Source organism: Alligator mississippiensis, chromosome 3, assembly GCF_030867095.1.
Source record: "Alligator mississippiensis isolate rAllMis1 chromosome 3, rAllMis1, whole genome shotgun sequence".
Taxonomy (NCBI): Eukaryota; Metazoa; Chordata; order Crocodylia; family Alligatoridae; genus Alligator; species Alligator mississippiensis.
The window spans coordinates 155,419,497-155,444,774 of NC_081826.1; the positions used below are offsets into that span (position 1 = coordinate 155,419,497).

The 25,278-nt window shown below is 45.7% G+C and overlaps 1 protein-coding gene across 2 annotated transcripts in view; it reads right to left on the minus strand.

The window, feature by feature from the left end:
* The window catches only part of LOC102561740 (neuronal acetylcholine receptor subunit alpha-7), a 167,998-nt gene that overhangs the window by 75,478 nt on the left and 67,242 nt on the right, over positions 1-25,278 (minus strand). Inside the window, exons 1-3 of one of the 2 annotated variants that reach the window (XM_019490637.1) lie at positions 8,872-8,947; positions 8,389-8,433; positions 3,796-3,905 (exon numbers count right to left, since the gene is read on the minus strand). In XM_019490637.1, coding sequence (XP_019346182.1) covers positions 3,796-3,905; positions 8,389-8,433; positions 8,872-8,877 — 161 coding nt within the window. In that variant the 5' untranslated portion in view covers positions 8,878-8,947. Of the gene's footprint in view, positions 1-3,795; positions 3,906-8,388; positions 8,434-8,871; positions 8,948-25,278 lie in introns of those variants that run through there. The other variant, XM_006276962.3, reaches the window with a different exon arrangement.

The following is a 25,278-nucleotide window of genomic DNA, read 5'->3' on the forward strand; positions in this document are numbered from 1 at the left end:
ACAAGCTAGCAGAGATCAGATTTAGATTGGACATTAGGAAGAACTTCTTCACAGTTCGAGTGGCCAAGGTCTGGAACGGGCTCCCAAGGGAGGTGGTGCTCTCCCCTACCCTGGGGGTCTTCAAGAGGAGGTTGGATATACATCTAGCTGGGGTCATCTAGACCCAGCACTCTTTCCTGCCTATGCAGGGGGTCAGACTCGATGATCTATTGAGGTCCCTTCCGACCCTAACATCTATGAATCTATGAATCTCAGATACTAACTGATTCAGGGAGCCATAAGCTTCAAATGAATTATACTGTCACCTATGAAAGCTAATGCTTCTCTAAATCAGTCTCTAACGTGTCTTCTACCTAGCTTCAGACTAACATGGCTAACGTATCTCTCTTTGACCACCTATAGTGGAGGAGAAGGTGACAGGGACTATTTTTGAGCATCTAAAAAAATGTCGACATGAGACATTTACTGTAGAGTTGCCTAATTAGCTCCATAGTAAACATCTCAGTGTCTACACGTATGGCCCTATTAGGCCACGGAAACTAATAAATTCCACAGAAGGTTATTACTTGTAAATACAAGTATTATCCTGCTGCAGAGTTTTTTTGTGCGCAGCAAGGCATGTGTAGACACTAACCCTGCTGGCTGGGGCATGAGGGTGCTTCAGTGTGAGGGCTGCCTGTTGGCTAGCCCCTCAATGAAATACCCCCGTGTCCCAGCCAGTCTCTCCACAGCACAGTGGCCTGGGTTGGAGCAACCTAGGGTCACCCCCCAAGCCTTCTGCCAGCCGAGGCTGCTCCAACTCGGCTCAACATGCTGCAGTCCCAGGCGCACATGTAAACATGGTACCTGGCAGCAATAAACCCCCATGCAATATGTACTAGAGTTTTTTGCTGTACATTAATATGCACATGTAGATACACCCTAAAAGAAGTATCCTAAGGACAGGATCTGTTGACTATAGGGAAATTTAATTACCTCGGTATCTACTGGAAAATCAATGTAGTGGGACACAAAGTCCATCAAATTCTTGGAAAGCCATAGAGACATAATTGTATTTTAGAAGAGGGAAGAAGCTATTAGATCTGGTTTGCATTAATAGGGAGGAATGTGCTGAGACAGAATTTATAGGTGGAAGGTAATTTGGGTGCAAGTGATCATGAGGAGATAAGAGTTCATCATTCTAAGGAAAGGAAGAGTAGCAGCAGAAAGTAGAGTGTAAGAGTAGCAGAATAAGGCTAATAGTTTTCAGAAAAGCAGACTTCAACAAACTCAGGGCACTGGCAAGCACTGTCTCTTGGAAAGATAACCTGAGAGATACAGAAGAGTAAGAGATCTGGCAGTTGTTGAAAGATGCTAAATTAAAGGTACAGTTAAGGCTGAGTGTAAAAAAATATAGCACAGGCATATAAGGATAAGATCAGAAGGGCACAAAAGGAGTTACAACTAGCAAGGGGCATAAAAGGCAACAAAAATGTTCTATAAAAGTGTTAGATGTAAGAGGAGGAAAAAAGGGAATCCGTTGCTGAATAGGGAAAGGGAGCAAATATTAGATGAGGCAAGGGGCTGAGGCACTGAGTGCTCGTTTTAGTCTTTACTTTTAAAATAAAAAAGGTCAGCTGTGACCAGATACTTCAGTACAGTTAATTCTAACAAGGGAATAGCAGTGCAAGCCAGAACAAGGGAAAACGGGTTAAAGAACATTTAGATAAAATGGATATATTCAAGTTGACAGTAGTTGATTACATTCATTCTAAGGTGCTTAAGGAACTAGCTGAACCATTTGCGATTATCTTTAAGTATTTGTAGCAAACAATGACTTGGAGGATGACATAGAGTACACTTATCAAATTTTCAGATGATACTATGCTGGGAGAGGTTGCGAGCACAGTGGAAGGCAGATTCAGAATTCAAAATTATCTTGATAAATTGGATAGACAGACCAAATTCAGCAGGATAAAATTCAATGAAGGTAAGTATCAAATGCTGCACTTCTGAAGGAAAAATCAAATGTACAAAACTAAGACAAGGAATATGTGGCTGAGCAGAAAAATGGCAAAAAATACCAAATCTGGTGGCCATAGTGGACCACAAAATATACCCAGGGCAACAAATAATAGTGTTGCAAGAAAAGACATATTTAATTCTGGGATGTAATAAAAATAGTATTGTACATTAGACATGGGGAGGTAATTATTCTGCTGTACTGGTGCTTCTGCCAGTGTAACAGCTAAAGTATGATGTCCGGTTCCTGGCACAGCACTTTAATAATGGTGTAGACAAACTGGAGAGAGTCCAGGGCAGGGCAGAAAGAATGACAAGAGGTTTAGAGAGCATAACCTATGAGGAAAGGAGGACAAGATTGGATTTGTTTAATACAGAAAAGACAAGACTGCGACTTTAAATAATTTTTCAGTACATAGAAGGATGTTATGGAGAAGACGCTGATAAATTGTTCTCCATGTTCATAAGAAAAAGAATGAGAAAAAATTCAGTTTAATTGACAGTAAAGAAGGATTACATTGGACGTTTTGTTAGATGCAAGGATTTTTTTGCGGGGGGCGGGGGCTGATATTTTTTATTGAACCAGCTGCATGGTTGGAATAAAGTTAGACAAGCTTTCAAATGCAAGGCATTCTTCATCAGGTCCGAGGGAATTAAGCACAGAGAACATTAAGAACTGAGAGCTGATCTTAATACTGTCTGATGACAAGGAAGTGAAGCAACAGAACAAGATGTTTAGGATTACCTCTGCTACAGGATGTCAAGAACTAATTAGAGCATATCTGCCACAGGTGGTCTCCATGATCCTGCCTCGATGCAGGGGCTTGGACTAGATCAGGCCTGTGAGGGGTTAATGTGAGGCCCACAGGCTCCTCCACCCCCAGCCGCCAGTCTACCCATTGGTCCTGCCATGAAGTGGCAGCCAGAGTCTCTGTGATAGGGCAGCACAGGGCAGCACAGCTGACGGTAAGCTCGCTGCCCATGTAGCAGAGTAGGAGGTTGAGGGGGCATCGCACAGTGGTGGACAATGGGTTCATATGATGGGGGCAGTGGCAGTGGGGTAGGCTTGCACTGCTAGTGTGGCAGTGGCAGAGGGTGGGTGCTCATTCATGCAGCAGCTACAAGGGGCTCTCATGGCAGGGTGGGCTCACACTGCCCATTTGGCAGCAGTGACAGGGTGAGGCGGGAGGTTTGCCCACATGGTACCAGCAGCAAGGGACTTATGGGGCTGGGTGGGCTCGCATTGCCCATGTGGCAACAGCATGGGGGAGGGAGCACTCACCCATCTGGCAGCAGCTAGCAGGGAGGATGCTCACATTGCTGGCACATCAGGCATCCCAAAAGCCCACAGGCCATGCAGCCCACACAATGTGCAGCCCCAGGCCCATGACCAATGCAGCATGCGGCCCCAGGCTCCTCTGAGGTTAGGCAGCTCTGGACTACATGATCTCTTGAGGTTTCTTCCAATCTTACATTTCTGTGGACCCACGTTAATTATTTGTACTTCCGGGCATCGGCACAAGATTTGTATTTGTAATGTAACGTTTGTATTACAGATGATTCCTGAGGGCCTCACATGACTTCTGTGTTAAGAACCTCTTTAAGATAACACTGTATTTCATCCCTACGCTCCATTCTGTATGAGCATTTATCCGGTTTCATTTCCGTTGCTTGATGCTATAAGCCAAATCCTCAAGTGACGTAAACTCCACTGAAGTCAATGGAGCTCTACTGATTTACAGCAGCTGAGGCTTTTGCTCTTATTTGTGTCCTGTGTTTTTTCATCTTCCTTACCTGTTATACAGGAGAATGTCTGGCACCCATATCTGATCAGCTGGAAATCGTAAGTTCTGGACACCCGGGTACTCATACTGATCCCAAGACAAGTAAACGTCAATCCAATACTGGAGGAACATGTAAGCATAAATAGTTATTTCTCCTACAGTGTTAAATAGCAGAAGAGAACATCTTCTATTAAGTTTGGAACATGAACACATTTTGAGTAGTACAGAAATGTACAGAATATTAGTAATAGTAGTGACGGTATACTTTTAAGTGTTATTTGGTTATTAACAAGTGACAGAAAAATTAAAATGACAGGTGCTTGCACTCAGTTCACAAAGTAATGTCTGCACACATTTGGATTTATTGTGTTTTTAGCGTTGTTTATTGTCTAAAGAAATTGATAGGAAGCATGTATTATATTAACAGAGCTATGCTGATTTATACCTGCTGAGGGTCTATCATAAAATTGCACTACATATTCCAAAATGATTATGCTCTCCCCCCTCCCCACTTGCACCAAATAAATTCCAGGTTTGGATTTTTGCTGAACATTATTTCAATAGCACATACTGAAATCAGAGCTACAAGATATCTATGTTCTCCTGCTAAAAGCCTATTATTGCTTTATTATTTTAGCTGTATTTATGGCCATATTGTAAGCCACCCTGAGCCTTTTTAAGGAGGGGGATGTAGAAATCAAATAAAAAAACACCCAAGAGGCCTGCAAAAGAGGTAACATGGCAGCAGGTACTAAGCTAGCAGAGTAGCCTGGGATGAATTGGGTTATTTATTTTTATAACTAGGACCACTCATGCCATAAATCACAGCATAGCAGGAGGAAGAGCAAATGATTCTGTAGTCCCTGATAATATAATAAAAGCATTCACTTTTCTATTTCTCCCAAGATATTCTCTCTTTGGAGCCTCCTCTTTAATGAGCAATTCAGGATGTCAGTTTGTTGCTGCTTGAGAACAGATAATATTTTCAACCATACAGGAACCCTGAATCCCAAACTGGGGCATTAATTAAATAGCAATGAACAAACCTCCAAAATGAGGTTTGCTAGACAGACCTTCAAAAGTCATGAGATGTCACTAGGCAGACCTTCTATTGTCTCCAAAAATGTCACTAGACAATTTACCAAGGATTCCATGTAGTAAACTGATATTGGATCCTCAATAAAGACATTTTGTCTCTAAGAACACCCAAAAAGTCATGACAAAATTACTAAGTTGGTAACACTGAATGACACTGTAGGAGGTCCCATCTGAGGGTTCCTCAAAGACATCAACATGCTAATCAGCCCTAACACTTCCTAGCCCAGGAGTGGGCAATTATTTAGGCTGGAGAGCCACTTAAGGAGTTTTGGTGAGCTGTTAAGGGCTGTGGGGAGGTGGGTGCTGACCCAGCCTTGCGCTCCCCCCATTACAGCTGTTTACACCAGCTGGGAAGGGAGGATGGTAGGTGGGGGTGGAGAGATGCCAATTGATCCTATCCAGCCTAAGCCCATCTCCCCACACCCACTTCTAGGGAGTGCCAGATAGAGCAGGAGGGTGGTTAGGGTCCACATGGAGACTGGCCTGGGATCCCTGCAGGCAAGCATGCTCAGTTGTGTGGATGGGGCCGTGGGTGGGTAGGGAGTGGCATCTGGGAGCAGGACAGGAGGGCAGGGCTGAGGTCAGAATCACAGGGGTAACAGTATGGAGCCAAGACCCAGGGTAGAGCCATGATCCTCTCCTTGCATATCCTTGAGGTGGATGCCAGTTTTGCAGGAAGCAGATCATGCCTCTGCCCCGAGCCCCAGTCCTGCACTGTCATTGCCCTGCAATCCTGGCCTCGGCCCTGCCAGCTCATCCCACTCCCAGATGCCACTCCCCACCTGTCCGTGGCCCCATCCCATCTGCTCGGCTGAGTGCACCTTGCTCATGGGGGTCCCCGGCTGGTCTGCATACAGGGTGCCTGGGGTCGGGTCTGGCAGTGGTGGTGGTGACACTGGCAGCAACAGCTAGAAGTGTGAGGGCAGAGCAAGCTGCCACTGTGGGAGTTGCCAAGAAGCTCAGTCTGACCACCATGCTGCCCCCACCGTGCCATCACACCTCCAGGCCCAGGAGACTACAACTTCCAGTGTGTCCAAGAGTCATGCATGGGGATAGGACAAGCTGCGCTCTGTGCCAGGCAGCACCTCTGCACCCAGGGGTGGCAGGACCAGCTGCACACATCACAGCCTGAGCTGCCCTTCCATGCCTTGGCCAGGTAAGGCCAAGAGACCTGCCGTGTGCCAGATAGAATTACTTGGTGGGCCGGATCCAGCCTGTAGGCTGCATTTTGCCCTCCCCTGATTTAGCCTGTATGATCTATACTGACCATCTCTTCAGGAGGCATAGCTTATTTGCAAGATGGATAAATGAAGGCCACAGTTTAAAATACAAAAGAGGAAGGTGATTTATAAGAGTGCATAATGGTATATCCACACCACAGTGGCTATATGTCCTAGTAGGAACACATCCAAGCATACCACATCCATTTTCTCCCACATGCCTGCTCCAAACCAGAAATACAAACAAGGACAACTCTCTGGGGCCCCTCCATCAGCTGCTTTCAAGCATGTTGGAGACTGAGGTTTTGGGGAAAAAACACAGGATAACCCCACTACAGCAGTTTGACCCCACACTTCTGGGTTTGGGTTTATTGTGGGCAGAGTGTCTGCAGGAGTTTCCCTCCTGTGGCACACAGCCACAAGCATATAAATATGTCCTGATGGATTTAGGAGTCTGCGCCCCATGGACTCAACATGGAACTCAGGCTTCTAATTCCTTAGATGAGCGGAAAGATTTCCACAGCATGTATCTCCATATGGACGTAGAAGTATTGACTTCTATGACCATATGGAGATACAGGCTGGGATTGTCAAAGGAGCCTAAGATGCTTACCTCCCACTAAAAAAAGTGCAATTTTGGTGTTCCAATCCCTTGAAAGGTCCAGCCATCAATTTTAGTGGGAACTGCCAAGAGCCCATCCCCTTTGAAAATCAGTCTTCCAATTTTAATGCCTAGACATAGGTTTAGCAGTCTAATGTTAGGCCTCCACTTAGGAGCATCTTTGCCTTTAGTTCAAGTTCATGACTGGTGTATCTCCATTGGAGTCATCATAGTTACACAATGAATTAATATGGCCCATCATTTTGTTTTCAATGCTAAAATAATAACTGGGTATGTCTAAGGTAGTGATTCCCAAAGGGTGAATGATCAGTATAGATCATACAGGCTAGGTTAGGGGAGGTCAAAATGCAGCACTATTGTGCCAGAAAATCTCCCTGTGTGAGGAGGTAAATGCTTTCCTCCTACACCCAGAATCTTGAGCCTATTCCAGCTACTACAGCCACATCTGTGGTTGCTCTTGTGGGGACTGCCGCTGCCGCTGCTACCTTCCCCCATCCCTTCACACCTGTACTGACCCCTGCCGTGCTTCCAGCAGCGTTCTCTGTTGCGAGTGGGTGGTTGGGCGGATGCACAGATGAAGCTGTGCTTTGCAGCCTGGTTCATCCCTTCCACTCATCCCATGCTCTCTGGGCTGGCAGGAGGGGCTTTGGGTGTGATTGTCAGCTTGTGAGACCCTGTAGGAGCAGCCTCACCAGCAGGGGCTGCCTTTGCCTCTTGAGGTACGGAAAAAAGTGCCAGGAGGGGGCAGACAGTGGAAAGAGCAGCGCACAGCAGGGAGGTCCTGCCCTTGGTGCCCTTAAGTGGCACCAGCAAGAGCAGTGACTTTAAATGTTTTTAACCTCAAGGCCCTCCTTATCTCTTCTGAATTTAGATCTATCTCTGTGATTTCAACTGGGGTGCTGCCAAATCCAGAAAAATTATGGAGGGGGGCTTTGAGGCTAGGAAGGTTGAAAAACACTGCTATGGAGACTAATCATTGGCTGAAAGAAAGGTGTATTTAGCATGGTTTTTTTAAACAGTACATCTCAGCACTGGTATGATTTCTTCTGGCAGGGGAATGGAATATGTTATATATTTTGAAAGAAAATGCACACACACACACACACACACACTCACCTTTTTCAGTGTAAAAGTGAAGTGTGCCACCAATTTTAATCCAGAAAAAAAGTGTGCCCCAGGTATCAAAAAATTGGTAAACACTGTTCTGTAGACTTAAAAGGTGTTTATAGATGTGCTCCAGGAGGCTCCAAGAGCTGCTCTAATTAAAGTACTTGGAGTGTCATATGTATCAGCATCCCTGAAAAATGGCAGCAGGGGCACTTTAAACACAATTAATAGTAGAGACTGTAATTACAACGAATAAGAGCAGCCTCTCTGTACGTGGATAGGCACCCAAAGTGTCCAGCTAATGCTGAAAGCCAGTTAGGATTGGCCCTAAGCCCATATCAGAGTCCTTATACCAGTGGGAACTGTTCCTAGCAGTCTACCTTGCAAATCCCATTTCATATTGCTTTATTCAGTGTTTCCAAGGATTTAATTCTATTTCCATCACTTGTTTCATGGAATGGAAGACAACAGGATACTCTTGCACCATAGGATCATGTCTAACAACTTTTTTGTTATAGCAATTTTCAGCCTGTGATAATACAAAGTAATTACTCACCATTTGGAGCCATGCATTTGTTATCAACACCTGATTCTTCTCATCCTTCAAAGAGAGAGAGAGAAAAGAAAAACCAATGAGCTCACGAAAATATATTTTCATCATACTAGGAATAATTTCCTGTTTATTTGTATTTTTCATCCTGAGTCTCAGGCAAAATGAATACAAGTATTACAGACTCAGCTTATGAGTTCCAGGCAGGATCCTCCAGCCTGTGCTATGCAGAAACTCAAGATTAGATATCAGAGTGGTCCCTTCTGACCTGAAAAGCCTCTGAAGCTCCAGTATTCATTACAATCCAGCAGTGCAAACAATTTATTAATGCCCATTTAATAGTGCTAGCTATTGTGGCCCTTTTGTCCCTTGATCTTGCCAATCTGATGGGCTTTTGTGTTGGTTCTATCTGTTTGATTACTGTGGTCCAGGGACAATGGGCTATGGCCTCTAAGATTTACCCTGATCTTTCACTGGGGCTTTGTTTACCTGCATTGACTGAAATGCAGCTCCCAGGTTCACAGCTCTCTATATCTCCATTGTATTGTAGCTAATCTTTCTGCTCTCTGAGTTAGCTTTGTGTGTACTGCTTCTCCATGGCTACAGAAGAATGAGAGCAGAGGGCAGAAAACAAGAAGGATAAGGATTCAATCCCACTGCATCTTTTTGCTTTTAAGGCAAAATGAAGCACTTACCCAACCTGCCTGCACAGAGGCCATAAAGCCTGTTCTCACTAGCATAGAGGAAAACAGCTCTATAGAGGCTCTGGGTATTTCCATTCTCCACTGGCTGGCTAGGAGTGGGTAGTACTTTGTTTCACTATTACCCCAGAGCATACCCATCAGAGCTGAGTTGATACAAAGGGGGAACTCATCTATTTTTGGTATGGGCCTAGAGCCAAAGAACTGATTGTGAATCCCAGGACCATAGATTCTTCCTTGTTCTGCTCCAGATGCATCATGGCTAGCTTCTGCCACACAGAGAGGGAGAGAGACTGAGAAAGAGAGCACCACAATCTATGCACTAGCAATCACTCTTGAAGACTGATTTGGTGTTGTTTGGTGGACCAGTCCAAATGCAACAGCTGTGCATGGACACAAATACGCCTATGGGCTACATTTCTGTTGCTTCACATACAAACAGAAAAAGGGGTCTGAAGTATATGCATCAGAGAAGACTTGGTCTTGTATGTGAGTATCCTTTGGAATGGGGTGCCCCTATGTGCCCAAAGTGTGGCAGTTGTGCAGCAGAGTACTCAGCCTGTTGGGTGACATCAAGCAAGTCACTTTGCTCCTCTGTGCCTCAGTTTCCCTGTCTGTAAAAATGGGGCTCTTGGTACTGATCTCTTTGGCAAAGAGCTTTGTGATGTACTGATGGAAATTACAACATAATAGCTTGGTAATAATCATTATCATTATTACTATAGATTTAGGTGCTGTTCTGCTCAGTAACATGAGTAGAGTTGTATTTAGATCCACAGCAGATGATACCAAATTATGGGGCAAAGTTAAGACACCAGAGGACAGGGAATGGATCCAGGCGGATCTGGACAGGTTGGAAAAATGGGCAGAGCAAAATAGGATTCAGTTCAACAAAAACAAGTGCAAAGTGCTGCACCTGGGCGAAAAGAATCACCAACACACTTACAGGCTGGGGGATGACCTTCTCAGCAGCACAGAAGTGGAAAGGGATCTTGGAGTCATAGTTGACTCCAAGATGAACATGAATTGTCAATGTGACAAAGTGATCAATGAGGCTAACTGCACTTTATCATGCATTAGCAGATGCATGATGAACAGGTCCAGGGAGGTGATGCTTCCCCTCTATGCGGCACTGGTCAGACCGCAGTCGGAGTGCTGGGTCCAGTTTTGGGTGCCGCACTTCAAGAGGGATGTGGAGAATTTCGAGAGGGTTCAGAGGAGGGCCATTCATATGGTCAGGGGCCTGCAGGCAAGGCCCTACAAGGAAAGACTGAGGGACCTAGGTCTTTTCAGCCTCTGCAAGAGAAGGCTGAGAGGTGATCTTGTGGCTGCCTATAAATTCATCGGGGGAGGGCAGGAGGGAATAGGAGATGCTCTGTTTACTAGAGCACCCCCTGGAGTAACTAGGAACAATGGCCACAAATTGATGGAGAGCAGATTTAGGTTGGTCATTAGAAAGAACTTAATGGTAAGAGTTGCCAGAATCTGGAATGGGCTTCCAAGGGAGGTGGTGCTCTCCCCTACCTTGGGGGTCTTCAAGAGGAGATTGGACAAGCACCTGGCTGGGGTCATTTGATCCCAGCACTCTTTCCTGCCCAGGGCAGGGGGTCGGACTCGATGACCTACTGAGGTTCCTTCTAACCCTAACATCTATGAATCTATGATCCTGCCTCTAGCCCTCCACTTGGAAGGCAAGAAACATTTGGAGCAATGGTTCCCTCTGTCTTTTCCTTTCCAAAACTGTCTTAGGCATCTCTGCAGGTGAATCAGATGCATGTAGACAGCAAGAACGTCTGAATCACAGAAGCCCAGCAGGACGTAGGAATAAAATGGATGAGTAACTGCTGGCAGTACCTCATGCAAAGGTACTCATCACAGCCCCAACTCTCCAGCTGCCCCTGAATCCTTCCTGCCTTTCCTTGCCTTTCTATGTCCAACAATACCTGGCACTGGTAGCACAAGAAAACCTGAGCCCAGAATGGGGAGGGAGGAGGAGTCCCACTGTTTTCTGAGAATGAGCCCCAGCTGTAGTGACATTCCTGCAATGCAAATATTAGCTCTGGAAAATGACCAATTTATGCCACCCTGCACTGCAGTCTCTCTGTAGAAGTCACCTTCACACTAGATATGCAAATCTGCTACCCAGAAAGCATCAGCAAAAATATGAGCAGCTTAAGCTGAGTGCATCCCAGCAACCTCACCGCTTGTGTTTTTGAAAGGACAGCCTGTTATAAAGGAAATAAAGAGAAACAGCCAAGTCAAAGGCAATTCTGGAGGACAGAGCTGGGAGTAGAAGTAATTTAGTTACCAACGCCTTGCTGCCCAGCCCAAAGTGTGCTATCAGGTCAGAGTAGGTCTGATGAACCCATGTCGTGAGATCAACCTAGTACGTTCTACTTCCAAGGTGTGTGTTTGAGGTGGTCCCCCCACCTAGCTGTGAGGCTTGCCATGTTTGAAGAAGCTTCCTTGTATAGACCTGGGGATCCATCCCCCATCCCTGATTTCCTGCAGCTGGGGTACACTGCACATTTTTTATGACATGATAGTCCATGGAATTTGAGACAGGGTGTGGGCCTCTTCCCCCTTCTTGTGGATGGCTTTAAGTGTGCAGGAAGGCAGACTCTCTTCCTTCCCTCTCCCCAGAGCTGTTGAAATAGGGCATGGCAGGAGCAGGAAGTTTGGCAGGGAGGAGATTGGGAGGGCTTCTGCCCCTTCCTCTGGACTTCCTGGGAATTCCAAAAAGATATGGGTCACTCATCAATCAGTACCTACTGCAAGCCCGGGAGACTCGTGTTCTCCATGCACCAGGCAGTTAAGGAACCCTTTTAATGAGAAAATCTCTTGTTTTCCATTGGTGAGTCCCCCAAGGGAAAAGTTTACATTTTGGGCATCAGTGCTGAAAGGAAAAGGGCTTAAGACTGACATTTTCATCTAACAAAATCATCGATTCCCTGGCAGTCAAGTGATGGGTAATGATAAGGAAGCTCATCAGAGCTGACTGTCCAGGGCTGTACTACAAATCCAGAAGTGAATCACCTTAGAAGTTAAATGTTAAGCAACTCTGGTTTGGGTCTGAGTTCTAGGTCCCGGAATAGGAGCCCATTAACTAAGGATATGACTATACTACAGCCATGGCATTGACTCCAACTCGTGTAAACAACAGCAACGTTGCTTTAAGCTTGATAGCGTGAGCTCCACTAAACATATAGCTGCAGTAGCGTGGCACTCAGCAAGGGTTAACTGCCTGAGAATTTGCTAAACTTCTCAAATGGATTTCTTAGCCTATGCTGAGCTCTTTGCTACCAGCAGTACCCAAGTTAAAACCATGGAATCATAGAAAACTAGAGCTGGAAGGGACCTCTGTAGGTCATCTAGTCCAACCCCCTGCTCAGGCCAGGGTCTTCCCTATCCAAACCATCCTAAATGAATGTTTGTCTAACATATTCTTAAAACTACACAACAACCCTATTGTACAATTACCAGGTACATTGCCATAAAACACAAAGAACACCTTAACATGCTTCACCCAATGTTCAAGTTGGAGCAACTGTCCTGCATTCGTATCGTTCTCAGCTTGTCCACACACAACAGTTGGAACAGCTGCTACCATTCTGAAATGTTCCCTTTTTCAAAGGGCTCCAAATGTACATACATCTATATCTCCACTGACAGTAGTTATATACCACAAGTATTCTTTTTCTCTCATTTACTGTGTATAAATTGTGCCTCAGATTGCTTGTGTTTCAGGCAGGTTGACAAAAACATTTCCCTATGGGCCACATGGGTGACTGTCCAGGATCTATTCTCAACTTTGCTTCAGGGCCAGCTTGCTCTTTTAGAATATATCCTACTTTATGGGCAGCCAGACAGAAAAAGCACTATTTGGGGGTTTTGTAACATCCTGGTGCTGGGAATTATGGCTCAGAACACATCCAATAGCCTGTTCATACTAAAAAGTTACAAAAGATTTTCCCAAGATTGAAGGGAATTGATTTTCAAAAGTCTTTGGGACCTTAATTGGTATGTTCAAATTTTCCATTTTGCATCAATAAATGGAATAACTGCAACTGGGCTGTAGGGCTTCAGTGTCATGCATGCACTTATTGAAGCTCAAGCCCACACTTGCGTAGATCCAGTTTCCTTACTAAGTACCTTTCTAAGTCTCCGACCCCCCGGCCCTGGCCAGGGCGGTGCCAGGCTTTGACACTAAGATGTGGGGAGAGGTGAACATGCTAGAAGGGTGGGACAGGCTACAACTAGATCTGGACAGGTTACAGGGGTTAGCAAATGAGAATAGGATGGGATTCAATACTGACAAGTGCAAGGTACTGCACCTAGGGAGAAAGAACCAGCAGCATATCTATAGGCTGGGGAACTCCCTTCTCGTCAGCATGGAGGCAGAAAAGGATCTTGGAGTCATTATTGATTCCAAGATGAACATGGGCCACCAATGTGAGGATGCAGTCAGGAAGTCTAACTGCACCTTGTCATGCATCCATAGATGCATCACAAGCAGGGCCAAGGAGGTGATCCTCCCCCTCTATGCGACATTGGTCAGGCCGCAGTTGGAGTACTGCATTCAGTTCTGGGTGCGGCACTTCAGGAGGGATGTGGACAGCATTGAGAGGGTCCAAAGGAGGGCCACTCGCAGGGCAGGCCCTATGAGGAGAGACTAAGGGACCTGAACCTGTTCAGCCTCCACAAGAGAAGGCTGAGAGGGGATCTGGTGGCCGTCTATAAACTTACCAGGTGGGACCAGCAGGGAACGGGAGAGTCCCTGTTCCCCCAAGCACTACCAGGAGTAACTAGGAATAATGACCACAAGTTGACTGAGAGTAGATTCAGGCTAGATATCAGGAGGCACTACTTCACAGTCAGGGCAGCTAGGATCTGGAACCAACTTCCAAGAGAAGTGGTGCTGGCTCCTACCCTGGGGGTCTTCAAAAGGAAGCTAGATAATCACCTAGCCGGGGTCGTTTGACCCCAGCACTCTTTCCTGCCCATGGCAAGGGGTCAGACTTGATGATATGCTCAGGTCCCTTCTGACCCTACCTACTATGAAACTATGAAACTACCTTCTGAAGAAAGTCTCTGGGGAAGAAGCCAAATCTTGGAAGCCTCTGGTGCTTAAGGCATCTACTGTTCAGCAGCAAAACTGTGGCATTGCTGGAGGGGGTAGACACAAGAGTGCTTCAAAGAGAAGAATTCAGCACCTTCATTGGTAAAAAAAGGGTCATTTGTCCTTCTCCCTCTGTTCTCATGGAGGGACCCATGAAGAGGATTTAAGGATGTGGGCCTGCTGCCCATTATTCAGTAGATGAGCAACAAACAGCAGGTTTTTCTGATGTATTATAACGTAGATATTCCTGGAGCTAAAAGTAGTCATGTGTTATCTGGACTGCATCCTACTAACAGAAGTGTACTAGCACAATATGGAAGCAGAACAAAATAGATTGCAGACCTTTGGGTTGACAGTAAAGGAAACAAAAACATTCATGTGTCCCAGGTTTCAGATTCCCGGCTGGAGTAGATCAATATGGCTCTATTTATTTCAGTGGAACAGCGCTGATTTTCACCAGTGGAGGATCTGGCTTAGGATACTGAACTGATGTTCAAAGAATTCATTTGAAAAGAGCCCAATGCAGAATCAGAATCTGAGGGTCCAAACCTTGCAATTTGGTCCCATTCACTCAAGCCAGAACTAAGCTACCATCTGTACTACTCTGGCAATACCAGTGCTGGTTTTCCTGGTGGCTGTAAAATACAATGGTGGACTGATGTCTTGTTGTCTCAGCTGGTCAGAGTCCCAACTGACGGAATATTTATATCCTGGTAACAACTGGGATGCTCATAGGAATACTGAAGAATAACTGAGCAAGTGCTTGTTATCTGCCCACTCCTCCTCATCTAGGGACTGCTGACTGCTCCATTGGAGTAAGCGCTGTGATCTTGTATAGCTTGCCAAACAGCAATGAGAAGCTCATTGCAGATGCAGCCCACAGCCTGGCAAACACAGAGCAAAAAAGAGGCTTAAGTGCAATATACAGAGTAATGAGATTACACAAGCATTTGCATGTGAGAAAAGACACCCTGATAACTGGCTGTAAATCCAGTTTACATTCCAAGGACCTGAGATTAGGAAATCTTCTTTAGCAGTTTTCAGGTTCGCAGAAATAGATTTGGTAAGTAAACCAGTACCAATTTAAAAATCTCTTTGGGACTGGGTACATAGGTGCTCTTTCATGATTGCCTGTGGAAGGTCTGTCATCCGAGCACAGTGCAGTACGTCCAGTATATCTCACGTTCACAGAGATGCTGGAACCCATGATGCCTTCTGCAGTCTGTAGGACCTACAATTACTCCTCACTTCTGAAAGGTCTCCCTTCTAGATCAAACTTTATTTCTTAAAGGCTTCCTGGAGACAAAGTAACTTGATTACGTGTTTCTGCAAAGGGTAGAGCCTTCCTCATGCACACCTGCAATCCCAATCCCCCTGTGTATGCCCTGGATTCACATTTTATCTTCTCCTGTCTCCAAATAAGGAGACCAGGAGTCCTGCCGCTTGTTATCTACTTCTATCCGTACTCCAGATGTACTCCAGAACTGTCTTCAGGCAGGCCGCATGGCTCCTGATGCATGCTTGCTAAACTGGAATGAGTGTCACTACATCCAAGTGGTACTGTGCGTGGACCTTTAGTTTGGGGACGGGCTAATTGGCACTGTCACTTGGCCCTGCCTCTGCTAAGGAGAGAACACTAGTTTTTCAGTTGGTATGAACTGGGTAGGATCATCTCTTTCGCTAGCACAATGCAAATGATCTGACCCACTTCAGTGTTTTGCAGAGGGCTATGTCTGAGAAGATGTCTAGATTTGTGAATATTTTAGACAGTGAACATGGACCATGTAGGTCAGCTGGTTAGAGCATGGTCTCTTGAGGTCCCTTCCAGCCTTACTATGATATGATATGATACTGGCTTATTTGGTCAGTCTGATTAAAAGTGTCCCCAGTGAACAGGTCAGACTTTAGAATCAGTAAACTAAGACATTTTGAGGGGAATGAAAATCTCGTATCATGGTACCAATAATGTTGAACTTAGCCTCGTAAGACTTCTAAGATGCCATGAGGTCCTTTAGCAAAGCAGAAAGGACAGACTGGCTCCACTGGGTTCCCATATTCCAGGTCTGCAGGTATACAGGGTCCACAAGCCAATGCCTCTCCTACTATGAAATAATGTTGGTGGGAGAAGGGTTCCTTTGCGATGTCGGGGTGGGAGAGAAGGACTGTTGCTGGGGCAGTTTGGGGGGGGAGCAGTTGGAAGACACTGTGCTATGTCCAATGCAGATATTTTTTTTTTAAAAAGTGCTTTACTGGAAGAAGAGGTGTGTTACTTCAACCTACTGATGGAGCTTCTACTTTAGATGCCAGTGAGTCAAGGTTTGCTTTTTTGACCTGGATGTTCCTGATTCAATGATAATCCAACAGAGGGCATTATATTTGCTGCTTTTGGGCCACTCTTCTTAGGTGCCATTGCAACACAGAAAAAATCATCACCGCCCATTGAACTTCTCAAATGAGCTGCTTCGGGTTTTTTTTCTGCTTTTGCTTACTTTCAGAAATCCCTTTCTCTTTTCATTTCTACAACACTCATCCCTGAGGTAGAAACTGGTTATTTTATGGTCTCCCATGCAGCTTAAGCACAGTTAGGAAGCTAAATAATGGGAGAAAATCCAGCATTAGTAGAGTGTCAAAGCTATGAGTTCGGGAACTGTAAAACCAGGAAATGCCAAAAAGCGTGGTTACCCTGGCAACATTTCAGCCAGCACAGCTGAACAGCCAGTACCTTTTAGGAGGTTCATTAAAAATACAGAGTAATAGGCTAAGGTGCTCCATTTGAAAAGAGCTCACTGAGAAAGGCTGAGTATTGCCATAACAACCTTAGCTTTTGGAATTTCCTGACATTTCAATGTCCAATCTCACAACCTTAACGTCAGGCTTAGTCTTGTGCTGCGCATCTAATTAATTCTGGGTTCTATCTCGTGTGACTGTCCCACAGTCCCTTCTAGCTGACACCAGCTGCAACCAGTGGATTGTCACTGGAGGGTGACTCATATTCATTACAACTGCCTTTAACTCCTCATTTAGGGTTCAGTTTTACCTCAAAAGCACAGCCCTGCTCTATTCCTGTTTGAGCTCCTCACCCTGCAGAGAGTATGTGTGTCAGTACCCATTTATGAAGCACCCTGGTACTCTTCTTCTGGCCAGTGTATAGTGAAGTATCACACTTCTGTAGGCACCTCACCCATACTGAAGTGTCTTTGCTCCCTCAAAGACACATTGGGAAAGACATTCCAGCATTTTTCAGTGTATAGAAACTACAACTGCACTTCTGCACAGAGGGTGCAAGGCAGTAATGCATCCATGCCCCCTGCCTGTCCCTTCCACAAAAAAGCCCCATGGTTAATAAAACAAACTGGTTCTAGCTACCAAGTGCAGAGGAACAATCTTCGGGTGCCCACTTCCTCTCATTGCAGAATTGTAATCGTTGTGTGCCAGTCCTTCCCTTTGTTTTAATGCCCGCTGCTAGGAATAGTCATACATAGAACGAGAGGAATTAAAAAGACAGACTTATACCTGAGCATAATCAATGAACCAGAAAGGGGTAAAATTGGACCTGAGAGCAGGATGCCATTTATTTTCATATACCAGATGAGATATGTACAGAATATATAGGGACAATGGAAAATGCCTGTTGGGATGGGCCTATTTCTGTATAGACTGATACCTATGGAACTGAGTGCAACACTGCTAAGTCAATGGAGTTACAGCAGGAGACTCATGTCCTACATGCAAAGAATCCTTCCTCCCCCTCCTCCTCTTTATCTGCATCTGCATCACTGCAAAAAGCAACACAAGTGACATCACTTACCATTGCTTTCAATCTATACAAAGGTATAGAGCAGTAGCTTAGGACTGTGGGTGCCCAGCCTGAGACACCAAAACAGGACCTAAGGGCACTGATAGCAGTGACATTTGTCACATAATCAGCCCTTGAAAGTGCTCTACAGCCATGCCCTGACAGAAGTGCATAGCTGCAGAGCACTTTAAGAATGTCCAATCGTGCAACAAATTAACCCTCATATAATGAGAGTTCAGATGAAGATGTTCCAAAGTGAAGCACCTTCGTTAACTTCTCTCTGTCTCTGCAAGCAACTGGGGCTGCCCTGATGAAGCCCAGCCCTGTCCCCAATGCTGTTTGCAGAAAGGAAGGGGGAGATGGGAGGGGGAGGGAGCTGCGGGCTAGAGTTTGTCCAGCCTGAGCTTGAACGGGGGCAAGTGGATTGGGGCCCCTGCCTCAGGTGGGCTCCAATCCACCTGTCCCCACACTGGGAAAACCCCAACCCTCAGCTCCCACCCCTTCCTTCTCCCACCTCCCATTCTGCAGACAGCATTAGAGCTGGGGGGTGGGGGGCAGGGCTAGGAGAAAGAGGCGGCAGGACACTCCTGGATCTGCTCCAAAGTGGAACTCCATCCCCCATGCCCCCAGCCCAATGGCAAATGCCTGTTGGGTTAGGGGAGGTCACTCTAACTCATGATGTTTTCTGTGAAGTGCCATGAGTTAGAATGAGGAGCTGTACATCTGCCAGCACCCTAATTTTCATCAGGCAGCCACTGAGCAACTACTGAAAACCAGGCTCCTCTCATGTGTCTCACTCCCAATTCCTAATCCATTTTAGAAAGGCTTGGCCTCAAGCCCTTCCCCAGTCCCAGTGATCACCTGTAGGGGATACATTGTTCATCTCACTAACCACCCAAGGTCCACAGAATCCTCTTCTGAGTATTAGCAGGAAATTCCTGTGCAGCCAGCCATCCCACTTCCCCATTTTCTAGTACTCATAGCTCCTTCCCACATGCTAAGGCTGAGAAGTACACAGCTTTTCAGCACAATGCCATCCTACAACCAATTCCACAAAGATGCATTTTAATGTATCTGCAATTCCTGGGGAATGCTATTATGCCACCATCCAGCATCACCCAGTCCGTGACTAAAATCCCATCCCTATCTGTGTACAGCGTATGGTTGTTTATAATCTCTGGGGTGAGAGTGTCAACCCTTAATAGCCTTTTGTATGTTTTGCATATAGTTGGCAGGTGCTGCAATAAACAGATCTAGACATGAATCATTATTCTAGCCCATTCATTATTCATCACTTTTCTCAGCATTGTACCCCACAGGCAGCTGGAAGAAAAAATGCACCATACATTAGTAACTTGAGTATATATCAAAGATTAATTTGATGCCCTCTTGGAAAGGGATATTGTAACTTTTTCTTCCTCTCCCTGACCATTGCAGCACCAGGTAAGCCAAGCACATAAATATCTGCTTAAGTCTCGTTGATTTAATTAGCCTTTTAATCCAGTTTGTGTATAGCTTTGCCAAACTTCAATGCTTTGGGTTGAAATTTTCCAAGCCAGGTGTCTGCCTTAGGCTACAGCTTTGATTTTTTATTTTTTTAATTTCAGCTAAATCTTTCCTTCTGTTTCTGAGAAAGAGGTTGGGGAATATAGCTTTAACCAAGGCTAAAACTTTCTAATGATCTTTTCTTTGGGAAGTTCTAGTGCCCTGATGGTTTGGAATAGGACTTGAAATTTAATGTGGTCGCCTTGTGTCAGAGATCTGCCTTTTCCTTTTCCAATGAAAATCCCACATCAATTTGGCCAAGTTTTAAGCCTGTGAAGAACAGCTCCTTGCAGACATTCAGTAGAGACAGGGAAGAGCCTCTCAGCTTAATTCTCTGGGGAGCCTGTCTACACTGGCATGTCCCAGCCCAGGTATGAGAAAGCATTTCCATCTAAGTCTAGTCCCCAGACAATCCACAGTCTAGGCCCCAGTATTTGAGCTGAGAGCACCTGTCCCACCGGTTGTCACAATCCTTAATTGTGGGCCCAGCTCATGTGGAGGAGGAAGCCCTCTCATTCAAAGGCAGAGAAGGCAAGAAAAAGGCAAGATGGGAAGAGAAAAAGCTATAGATATGAAGCCAGGGAGTGTGAAAAACTGGGCCAAAAGGCTCGTTTTGGGGGAAACGGACTAGAAGGTAGAGGGTAGGAGGGGCTGGATCTGAGACTGGGATCCATGGAAGGAAACTAGGAGGAGGACTGAGAGTCAATGAGTTAGGGGGAAGGTGAGATCATCTAAAGAGCTGGGAGAAGACTTGGACTGTTTGGGCAAGCAAACTGAGACAAGGAGTAAGTGGGGTTGAAGGGGAGAAGATAGATGTGTTGAGAAGGCAGGGTGCAGGGAGAGAACTGGAAATGTCTGGTAAAACAGGACCACAGAACAAAAATCTGAATGTGGGGACCACAGATTGGAGGAGGAGCCCAGGGAGGGACACTGGGAAGGACAGTGGGAATGGGAAATGTGGGGATGATAGGGGACTAAAACATGGGAGAGACATAGATCAACAATGAAACAGATGGGAGGGAGGCAGTGGCACAGCTGCTTCTGCTTCTTCTTGTGTCCTGCCAGTAGGTGTTCTATACTCTGAAAGCTTCCTTCTCATTCACACATGATGTTTGTATTGTTAGAGCATCCCCACAGTTGATTTTCACTTTAGCCTTACTAACCCCTGCTCAGAGATGGATCAAGCTTCTCCATGTTGGCCATTCAAACTTTGCAGCTGCAGGAAGATGTTCAGCAGTTTTGATCGTCATTCTGACTCCCTCCTGGGTCATCTCTAGTCACAACTGCCACATTTTTATTCATGTAGCTGTTGCTGTTTCACCCACTGGCTGCATTGTACAGAGGAAACTTCTGCGTGAGGTTGGTTTACTGGGAGCTGCAATGTGGTCATGTAGTGAGTGTCTCTAGTAGCACAACTAAGGAAAGGTGACTAGGGCACCAGACCTGGGTGCTGATTTGAGGGGGATCACAAAAACAGCAGCCACTGTGCTGCAAGCCCAAAAGCCATCAGCAGTGCACCCAGAGACACTGCCCCATGCTCTGTCACAGCCCAGGCTACTAAGTGTCTCTGTGGGGCTAGGTGGAGAAGAATCTGAGAATGGCTGGACAGGGAGACTGGGACCAGGATGAGGAGCTCCAGGAATAGGCTGGGATTGTGCAGGTGAAAAGAATGGGATTGGGATAAAATGCCAGGGGAAAAGAAGTCACTGCACAGGGACAGAGCAAATTGGAAAGGAAGGGGCAGAAGGGAAAACTCTCTCTCTCTCTTTATTAGAATAACTTTATTTCAGTTGCAAAATCCAAAGTGAGGAAATGCCAGAATTAAAAGTGGTGCATGCAGTCATGTGTGTGCATCATCACACAGACCTTCACAACATGATCACATCAACCTTCACCGCAGCTTCCCTATATGCTTGGGGTGGGGGGGAAGACATGGCACCATGCTGGGAGTAACTGAGGGTTGTAGAGCAAAGGGGGCTATTGCTTGCTTCAAGGACTGGAAAGTGTTGCTGTGAATGGGAATCTATACACATGCTCCCGGGGTGGGGAGGGGGCGCTTTAATTAGAGTGGCTCCAAGAGCTGCTGTAATTAAAGCACCTGGAGCATCTCATGCATCAGCATCCCCACACTTCAAAATGTCAGTGAGGGTGCTTTATCTAAAGCTCATTTGGCAAGCTTTAGATAAAGCACCCCCATTGCCATTTTGAAGAGCAGGGACACTGATACACGAGATGTGGAGGTGGGGTGGACCGCGATAATCACCACACTCCAGCATACTCAAGTAATCAAGTCTGCTCCAACTTGCTGTAATATGCTCTGATGCACTGTAATTACAGCATGTTGGAGCAGCCTCCATCCTCATCAATGGGTACCCACTGAGGTAAGGCACTGCGAGGAAGGAAAAGATAGTCTCATGGTTCAGACAAGTGAATGCCATCCTGGAAAGCAAGATTCCTTGCCTGCCTCTGCCACTGTATTTCTCGGGATGCTGGGCAAGTCAGACCAGACTCTTCACAGTGGGCGCTAATAGTGCATTTCTTATTTTCTAGGTTCCTGACTTGAAAGCTTGGGGTTTGATTTGCAGAAGTGCAGCACGCTTGTAGCTGTAAGTGAAGTAGGTTGAAACTGTGTTTGGAATATACAAAGTGGTCTATAATACTAAGTGTTCCAAAATTTTAGATTCTGGATGTGGAAGATAGGTGTACAAGACTAATAGTTTCTTTCAAACCAAGTTTTTCTGGTCCTCAGTTTCCACAAGTGTAAATGGGGATTATGCAACTCCCCTCACCCCACAGGCTTTGCGGAGACAAATGAATTAATGCTTGTGACGCATTCAGCTAATCTAGGGATGAGCAACACAGAAAAGCCCAAAAGGAAAATCTGTCTTCAGAGCAGGGTTTGAAGAGCACAGTGAATAAGAGAGGAGGCTACAGACTGAACAACAAGGAAACACAAGCTGCTGAACAGCTGCTTATAAAGTGAGCACCAGCCATCCTGCTCCCTGGAAGTAGAGGTTCTGAGGAACAAAACTGTAAATTATTGGGTAATTAAAGATTGTATTGTAATGAAGATACATAGGTGTGGGGGAGGGAATACATTAGGATTACACAGGCAGTCTTAATTCTGGCATGCCCTAACTTCTGAGTGCTATCATACTAAACTGTGAAGCGTTTAATTGGCTTACAGAGGACTGACATATAATGCCTGACACTCAGAAGTTGGCTGAAATAATAACTCATGACTCAATTAACACTTCATAAGCAGTTGCCCTGCTGATGAAGCAGTCAGTTGATTTTTTTCAGAGTTCAAAATTGGTCATAATAAGCCAGCTTCATGAGAAAGAGTTTGGAGTTTAATTTTAATGATTGCACTGGTCTGGCAGTCCTATTCATTATTTATTTGCATTTGAATGTTAATAACTGCTTTTCACGGTCATTAGTTACTGATTTTCAGCATTTATGGAACTGCAGAGCCTGATTCTTCTCCGAGTTGCACCACTTTGGGTCAGTACAGTATAACTGCACAGACTTTATAATGTTACTTCTGCTTTATAAACCATGAGGAGAAAATTCAAGCTCTTGGTAATGACGAGTATTGGTGGATAGAGAAACAAGAGTTTCCTAGAGCCGTTTTAACAAACAAAGAGCTGTAGCAAAGTCAATATTGCAAAATGTCCTTGGTAAAATCACAAGTAAACAGCATATACAAATGAAAAATAAGATACTTCACTCTGTAAGGGCTGACAGAGTCATTTTTTTCCATTAATACTTCATAAATGAAAAATACCTACTGAATAATCCTTTCATTATTGTGGCTGTCTGTTTTATATTCTCTGTGTGTTTCAATCTTGACTAGTGAGGCTTACCCAGTGGAAGTTATCTGACTGAAAAAGATTTGTACAGGATGTACCGTAAGGATTATGTTTTAATCTAGTGAATCCAGATGCTATATTGGGAATAATATGTCGATGGGTGCATATTACTGGAATATTTATATTTGACTCAATCATTTGTGTTTTTATTTTCGTTGATTGCCTATTGCCAAATGCAAGGATCAATGCAAACTCTGGGGTCCAGTCTTACAGCTGGTGTTGATCAGAGTAACTTCAATGCTACTACTCTGACTTCCATTAGTGCAGGAACTGAAAAGAGAACCAGGGAAGAACAGCCACCTAACCCCTTTAACCTTAGACTTCCCTGGCCATTCCCACCCAGAGCAGAAGCACAGAGCTGCCACAGAATTGTGGTATAATACCTCGTTTCCAGCAACAGCTCCTGCAGTGGGATAAACGGTATTTCTATACTTCAGTTTCCATCTCCCCCCAAATTGAAAAACCCTCTCTCCAAGTTTAACAGTGTCCTTACCAAACACATCATTCATGAAATCCAAGCACTTGAAAGCAAGGAAATACATATTTAAAGCAGGGGTAGGCAAAATACTGCCTACAAGGTGGGTCCAGCCCAGTGAGGGAGTCTATCTGGCCTGCAGTCATCCAGGTGCAGGGAACAGCCTGGGTCATGGCGCATATGACCAGTCCTGCCACCTCCAAGCACATGGTGGAGTGGGGGCAGTGTGGCGGAGGGACTCAGCTTCCCAGCAGCCCCCACAGTGGCAGCTCCTTCTGGCTGCCACTGTCAATGTCACTGCCATCACTGGATCTGGTCTCGATGCCCAAGGACCCCAACCCATCCACCCGGCACCCACCATTGGGGGTGCCAGACAGAGTAGACAAGTAGGTGGGCAGAGTCTTTACAAACACCGGCCAGGACACCTGCAGGCAGGGTGCACTTGGCCAGGCAGATGAGATAGGGCCGCGGGTAAGTAGGGAGTGGCATCTGGGAGCGGGATAGGCAGGGGCAGGATCACGGGGCAGTGAAAACACGGCACCAGAGCCCAGAGTAGAGCCATAATCTGCTCCCTGCACAGGCCTGCAATGGGCGCTGGTTCTGCAGGCAGAGATATGCTTGCCTTCCTGGAGCCACATCTCATCCACATAGCCGAGCACACCTTGCCCATGGCGATCCTGGCCATCCTCCAAGGAGAGGGCGTTCGGCCTGCTTGCTTCATGCAGTGCCCCAAATGGTGCTCCCTCCGGCTGTGCTGTGCCAGGTTATGCTGGGTCAGCGCCTCAACCCTGCTGTACTGGGCTGGGTCACCACCCCCTCCCTCCCCACTCCCAGCCCACAACAGCTCCCCCAAACTCCTTAAGTGACCCTCCAGCCCAAGTAATTTCCTACCCCTGATCTAAAGGGTCTGAAATATTACTGTTATGATTTGGAGAAGTCAGGGCAGACCAGGCAAGGTCTGATACCATTATGACAGTAGACAATGCTACATGTATCTATCAACACTGAGAGCTGGGTGGTGGAAAATAGCCTTGCAACCCTATGGTGCCAACAGCTTTTGGTGGAGGAGCAATCTAGAGGCGGGGTACTAGTCCTTATTCCTGGCAGAGGAAGTGACACCAGTCTGGGGGGTTGTGGGGTGGATGTGGGGCATGTGAGTCTTTGTGTATGTGTCCCTGGTCACCATCTTGGAACCAGAATTCCTGCTTCCTAATCCCTGGCCTTTGTCACTGGACTCTCTCCTCTCACCCACAGAAGTACTCCTTTTGAGAAGGGAGTTTGCTATCTTGGAACTGGAAAAAATTATATATATATATATATATATATATATATATATATATATATATATATATATATATATACTAAAACTCAAACATCCACAATAACAT